The 7,500-nt window shown below is 41.7% G+C and overlaps 1 protein-coding gene across 1 annotated transcript in view; it reads left to right on the top strand.

The window, feature by feature from the left end:
* The window catches only part of LOC119176676 (uncharacterized), a 322,419-nt gene that overhangs the window by 40,210 nt on the left and 274,709 nt on the right, over positions 1-7,500 (top strand). Inside the window, exons 17-18 of the mRNA XM_075876363.1 lie at positions 443-598; positions 2,491-2,604. Of these exons, the coding sequence (XP_075732478.1) occupies positions 443-598; positions 2,491-2,604 (270 nt within the window). The remainder of the gene's footprint in view (positions 1-442; positions 599-2,490; positions 2,605-7,500) is intronic.

The raw sequence follows: 7,500 nt of genomic DNA, 5'->3' as shown, positions 1-7,500 counted from the left end.
TTATTATTATTATTATTATTATTATTATTATTATTATTATTATTATTATTATTATTATTGTTGTTGTTGTTGTTGTTGTTGTTGTTGTTGTTTAGAACGTTAAACACAATATATGAAGGACAAAGAGAATAGTACGGAGGAAAAGAAGTCACCACTTCAGAAGATATGATGGCAAAGAACACATCTCACAACCACAAGCGATCAACTTTTCACTCGTGTGGGACCATCCAGTGCCAGTATTGTACAAATGTTTTTCCTATTATTCTTCACTCAAAATTGTAGTGACAAAATATGCGGCACACATCTCCTATCTCTGCGGAAGCGCCAGAGAGGTAGAACTAAAACAGAAGAGCTGCACTATCGTGGTGCAGTGTACTCTCTATAAAAGAAACTTCGTGAAAGCTGTTGAATAGCGACAACTTCGTTCTTTTTATTTTTGCAGTCCCTGGAACGACGAATAGAGGTGCTCAGTACGTCCTCGCGTCTGCAGACCGATAGCGCGCGGATGGAACTCGAAGAACTCACGTCTCGGTGGAGGAATTTCCACAAGGAAGCTATGGCGGTGCCCCCACCACAGCTGCAGCTCATTGAAAGGAAGGTCTGATGTTTTTTTTTCTTTGCTAATACTCCCTCAGAAACTGAAACAAGAGCGTCACAGAGAAGGCCGAAAAAGTTCTTAGTTTAACTGAGTGAAGGTGGCTACGGCAAAAACAAGCACATGGCATATTCTCTAGCATTGAAATACAATAGCAATAGCATGTATTCAAGAACATTCACTTACAGCTAATTGTACTGAGACATTTTTGTGCCTTAATGTGTAAAAAGATAGTACTCCGCAATAATGCACCACACATTTCGCTTCGTCTTCTATATTCAATGATAATTCTCCCACTTTTAAATAAATGAAGATAGGGAATAAATTGGAATGAGAGCGAGAAGATACTGCTCACTTACGGTGAAAGTAAATTAGGTAATATTTAGTGAAGAATATAATTTATCATTCTTGATGGATTTGTGAAACTTTTGCTACGACCTTCTTACGATGCAGTAAATTTCGCTGCTGAGATAACTGGATAATTATTTCAAAGAACTGTTTCAGAAAAAGTGTTTCGGACTATCTGTTAGTATCAACGTATCGCTAAGCACAACGCCAACATACGCACAAAACAAAAGAATACTTCCTGACATCTGCTAGGTTTTCGAATTCCTTCTTTTTAAAACAACCAGAGAAGGGAATGAACTCCACGAAGCGATAATAAGTATAGCTCATAATAATGTATTTTTTATCTCATATGACTAAGAATATTTCCGGGACATATTTCAATGTTCTGCCATTTGCATGTTGCGCCATTGTGTGATTAAATGATAATTATTACTGCATACTGCATTATGTTAAGTACTGTATTTGAGAAATTAGTTTAAAGTCTGTTTACTTGCGACATACGTACAAACTTCTATCATAATAATACATTGTATATTTTGTTCTATTCCTCATGTAAGTATTTTTTTTTTAGGTTCCATTGTCAACCCACTCGACTTTAAAGTGACTGATAGTTCTTTCACGAGGGAAGCTGATATGTGTATGAGTAGAGACGCATGAGAAATGTATATTCGCGGCAAATTAAAGTGAACGGGAACAGCCCTATACAAAGCTTTGCATGCCGACCGACAATTTAATGCAAGTGAGAATGCATATCAGTTAAAAATAAAAATGTGCTGTCATAAAAACTTGAGAAATAATGCAATGTAACAATTTCCAAGGTACATTGACTCTTAAATAGAATTGTTTATTACAGTCAAAGCAATTTTAAATTTACTGCATTTTACTTCGGTATGTATCGCCCATTCTGAGCCAAGCGTTTGTAACGAGCTTGCGCCACTGTGATGCAACAGGTGTAGAGACCTGAAATATTGCTCCCTACGCGTCGTAATTTGTTTGTTTGTTTGAGCCTTAGGGCAATTTTTGTAATTACTCTTTGTGCCTCGTTAATGGTGACTCATACCCAATGCAGGTGCTAGTCCTAGAAGTGGGTAGGCCATTCTATAAGGTCCTATTAGTTAGCGATATTGCACACACCTATTATCACTATTCTCTCGTCGCATTGGATTGAATTTGTATCTTTGTATTAGATGAACAAAAACATTACCTCAGGCTGTATGTTATGAAAATAAGTGAAATTATGCGGTATCATTTTAGTTATATATATATATATATATATATATATATATATATATATATATATATATATATATATATATATATATATATATATATATATATATATATATATATATATATATATATATATATATATATATATATATATATATTATTTTAACGTCACTCACGCTGGACCTGACGTAGTACTGTATGCATAGAAGATAGAAGGCACAACGAACGTTTCCCAAAAGCGTCTTTACTTAACGTTTTCAGCTGGTGGACCTGAACACACCCTTATTCTACCACATTCTTTTTTGTTCTGGATGCAGGAAGTAAAAGAAGTATGCGGACCATCGTTCGTGGTTCCCCTGGATGACGTGGAAGTTCAAGAAGGTGCAAAGTGCAGCCTCGTATGCGTACTTGCCGGGCATCCACCTCCAACGGTAATCCATGACGCGGAATGGACATTGAACGACTTTTCTCATTATACTATAAAAATTACAGTTAATCATGTTGAGATTGTTCGATAGGACTTGCTCGAAGTTCTGAAAAATCGCGTCAAAACAATTCGGTGGAAACTGTAGCTACGAAAACGGGATTTTGGGTGAGCGTAGGAAAAAAAAGAAGTTGGAAATATGGTAGGCTTTGGTTATAAATCGCATCCTTCTGACTTTTTCTGAACAAATGGATGAACCTAGAGAATTACTTCAAGTAAAAGGTGCTTCATCTAAATGGTTTCTTTCAGGTGACGTTAAAGAAAGAAAGAAAAATTGCGCAGCTTACAATAAGTCGCGCAAGGCTGAATCACCGCAGAGCTGGTGGGCACCGAACTGATTCTGGCTTGTCTAGGCTTTACCCACTCGCCTCTTTCTTTTTTAACTCTTTACTATCTATATTTTCTTACGAAGAAGAGGGTTTACTCCTTTTTGGGCCGTTGCACGAGAATACCAAAGCCGACGTCACAGACTCAGCAGTGCATTTTCTGGGGGGTCACGCTCACTAACAACAGCCCAGATAGGGCTATGGCGGTGCCCAGGGAGCCTTGAGTGAAAAGATCTATATGTACTAGACTATATGTGGCTGTGCTTGCTCATTTTTTTCTGTCTTTATTAGTGGGTTTCTTTTATCTATTTTTGTCTCTGTCTATTTCTTTGTGTCCTCGTCTTTTTCTACCTTTCGACCCATTATTTCTATCTATTTTTCTCTTTTTCTTTTCTATCTCTTTCTTTCTCTTCTTGGTACTCGTTCTTTAACCCTCCTCACAATCAAAATATTTTCCCACCACATTGATGTGTTATACAATACAAGGCTATGCTTGCAATACAAGGCTATGTAATACAAGGCTACGCTTGCCTTGACAGTTAAGTGGTTACGATGCTCGCTTGTGAATCGCAGGTTCGTGGGCTCAAATCTCCTCAAGAAACTTTTTTTCGCCAAGAGTTTTTGTCTTTCTTGCTCTCTCTCTCTCTCTCTCGGTACTCGTTTTCTCGCCCATCAGAGTTACTGCATACCACGCCAGACGAATCGACGCTCGCGTTCTGGGATCGAAGCAGAAGAGGAAGCAAATGACGTGGAGGAGCACGTTCATGATGATGATCTTTTTTTTTTTCGACGACACATGACAGACCTTGAGCAGAACAGCTCTGCTGTAAATAACAAGAGTCATACCATCAAGTGCTCATATTTTCCCGTCTTGTATAAGACTAATATAAAAATGAATGAATATGGGCAAAAAACATAGCACTGATTACAAATTTAATATGAGTATGAACTTTCGCTGATGAGATAAGTTCATAAGCTGGGTCACTTTTCACAATCATTTAAGAAATAATGCACAGTGTCATTATAAAGGTTCTCTCACACTTTCTCAGCCACCATCACCATCTCTTTGTCAAATTTACTGCGTTGTAACGATAACTTGTAGTCCTATTTGTTACTTAAAACTTTCTACCCGTTTTGGCAAGCTTTTATTATTAAATGAGAACTCTTGATTTCAGTTGTTTTTTTTTTCAATTTTCTTCTCAAGAAAATTTGTCATGCTTTTGTCGGAAAAGTTCCATCGATGAAGTGCATAGTCTTCAGAGAAATTTTCGTTAGTGCTAGATCTTTTGAAAAAAAAAGGCCTGAATCAGAAATTTATTGACACTCACCTTTGCGCCAACAATGACATTTGAACAAATACTTTTTTACTTCTGCATTTCAGTTATATAGAGTGCTGAAGAATTTTCTGGGGGACATTGTTTTTTAAACTGCATTAAGACAGTTCGTCTTGTCAGCTCTCATCCCCTGCTCATTGAGGGTAGTACATCAGGCTCGCATTCAATCAAACTTGTTCAGTTTTCATCTAACTCATCACTTTATAGCGGACATTATCTAACTGAATGTTTGACTCAGGTGCCAATGTATTTTCTTTTGTTTGATGATTTTCGTACAAGTGTAGAAATTTTGTTTTGTTTCTTCGTAAAAAATTGCTGCAGTTGTTTCTTTTTCCAATTCATTTTTTGTCACGTGCATTCACTTATTCCTTTAACACAGAAGAGTTTTTTGCCCGAGTCAATCAAGGCTCCACTGACATCATTTACATCATCGAAGTGACGTCTGTAAAACGTACACGAACAAATTACACCCTCTCCTGCTCAAGGGAACCATGTCTAGATTCGAAGCAGCGGGAGCTAACGCTTACACTGGTGGTGACATTGACGATGGCGCCCATCTCGGCATTGCGCAGAGGAGAAAACTGGAAATTCAGCTAGTTTGTTGTTTGACAACGCACAGCAGAAATGTCCCACCGGTACTAAATGGGGTTCAAGATCGAGTGCCTACATATACGGGTGGCCAGTGAACGGTTGTGCAGCGCGAGCAGTCGGTATTTTAATCAAGGAACTCGCTAGCAAACGCTACCTACGTCAGAGTTGCGAGGTGAGAGAGGGAGGAGGGGACGCGCGTGCGCCATGGTGGTGTAAACGCCGCGGGAAAGAATGCGTAGAGGAGAGAGAGTGGGGAGCGCGCGTAGGTTAGCAGGCGCTCCCTGCGTTGGCGTTGCGTTGCGAGAGAGGGAGGAACATAGGGGAGAAGGAGTGAACGCGCATGTGAAGTAGGGGTGGTCCCGCCGTACACCGGATCGAGCTCGACCCTAAGCTTCTTCGCATCTAAAGAGAGTGAGACACTGCACGATGCAACTAAGAAGTGCCGAAAGGGAGCGCTTTGGTAGTTTCAGGGCAACAAAGGTCTTTAATGCATGATTGCTGGAAACTCTAGGTCGGTGCAATGCACCGTTCGCGATGATTCGATTCGGTCACTACGCAGTAGGCACCTTGCCTTTGAACTGTGCTAGTTTCACGACTTGTTGACAGAGTACCACAGCTTCCACATATACCAATGGCCTTCCTACTTACTGCTTAGAGTGCGATAGTAGCGACTGATAAGACTGCTGCAATAGAGATGTGATGCGGAAAGGCAGAGAAGTTAACCCAAAGAGTTTGGCCACCATGCACTGAGAAATGGGTAAAGGGAGACAGAAAACTAAGAAAGAACAGTGCAAAAAGGCAGTGACGTCGACAGCTGAATGTCGCGCAGTTAGTGCTTTGATGCAGCGAGAGAGACGCCATCAGAACACCTTTCAGCGTTCACGGCTCCAGCTACGTGCTCTGCCTCTCGAGTTTCTGAAGCGCTCCGTGGTATGCGCATGCATGAGCGGAGGCGTAGGTTTTTCTGGGGAGTCACTGTGGCGTTGGTCTCGTCAGGTGACGACGTTTCGAATCACTGCATATCGAGTGTGAGTGTTCATTGCGTGCTTCCTGGTGTCATATTTGCGTAGGATTCAGCATATGTCGTGTCCAGGTGTGTGTTAACTACCACAAATGTTAAGTGACAATGGGGATCTTCGATTTTCAGACCTTTGGTAGCGTTCTGGCAGTCAGAGATAGCCAGAGGGTCAGCCAGCTAGTTCCGGTCGGGACAGGAAACGGCGTCGTGGTCGCGTGTGTGGGGAACCCCAGAAAACCCGAAGCGGCCCTGCGATTGCCAAATGGAACACTGGGACAGCCAGCGTGAATGTAAACAAACGCTGCCGTCGTGGCGGCAAACGATACAATGCACCGAGTGCGAGCGGGTTGTATGTTTGTCGAAGAGCTGAAATAATATTCTCGAGCGTACGCATCTGTGGTATGACTTCATACGCTCGCACAATCAGTCGTGCGTCCGCGAACGGAACACCCAGCTGATGCACGCCACCTTGAGAACACTTCAAGGTGAACTGCCGCGACGCTGCCGGCTTAACAAGCTCATATCTTCGTAGCACATGTAATAGCCACTGCACAGAACACGACGTGAAATTACGCGAAAGTTATAGTGTCCCGAATAGAGCTCGAGGATGGGTACTTGCTCAGCTATCACGTTGTATACATCGCAAACACGCGTTGACCAACTTGCGTTTTTGTCTGAAGTTTAGACATGCGTAGGTATCGGTGCGACAAGCGCGTGTCGTATCTAAAAGAAACTTCTGCAGATCGCGTTTTCGACTCGTTTTGGCACTTGCTTGAGTCTCTTTTGCAGTCCTAAGTGTCACTTACAAAATCTCACGTATCTCAGCTTTGATTTGAGCTACTAAGTCATAACCGTACATACTGTGCGGCATTATTACTAAGGAGGGAAACAAGACAAAGCCGACGATGAAATAGGCAACAAAAGGATGCATACATTTCTGTGGTCATCTCTGTTTTCTTTCTCTCGCATCGTAGCGTAACATAGTACTATACAACATATGCTGACCCATAGATCGAAGTACGCTCGCACGCTGTTCGCGACCAGTGAGCCTCACATACTTAAAAACAACAGTCGCCATCTAGGGCAATCTATCACCATAGAAGAGCGCGTGGTGAAGTTTTAAGAGGTTCACGCACGCAAACATGCGACGGAGTGAGCTAGTTCGACCACAATCGTCTTCGCTAAATGCACCTTGTGTAGTAGGCAGGCAATCCTTGTGTAGTAGGCAGGCATTCACTGTGTCACCCTTCATTATTCTTCAGTGAAGCGTGGCATCCGCATCACACATGCAAGGAATTTAGTGCTATTTTTTTATGCTGTGGCTGACAACCATGAAGAATTATGCCAGGAGCTTCTGCACTCACCCACAGTGGGTATGCGCCACAGTTATTTGGAGGACGACATCAAGCATTGATTGATTAATATGTGGGGTTTAACGTCCCGAAACCACCATTTTATTATTAGAGACGCCGTAGTGGTGGGCTCCAGAAATTACGACCCTCTGGGGTTCTTTAACGTGCACTCAAATCTGAGCACATGGGCCTCAGCATTTTCGCCTCCATCAAAAATGCAGC

Source organism: Rhipicephalus microplus, chromosome X (assembly GCF_043290135.1).
Source record: "Rhipicephalus microplus isolate Deutch F79 chromosome X, USDA_Rmic, whole genome shotgun sequence".
NCBI lineage: Eukaryota > Metazoa > Arthropoda > Arachnida > Ixodida > Ixodidae > Rhipicephalus > Rhipicephalus microplus.
Note: the sequence above shows the minus strand (reverse complement) of the source record. Positions and strands in the feature narration are given on the sequence as shown.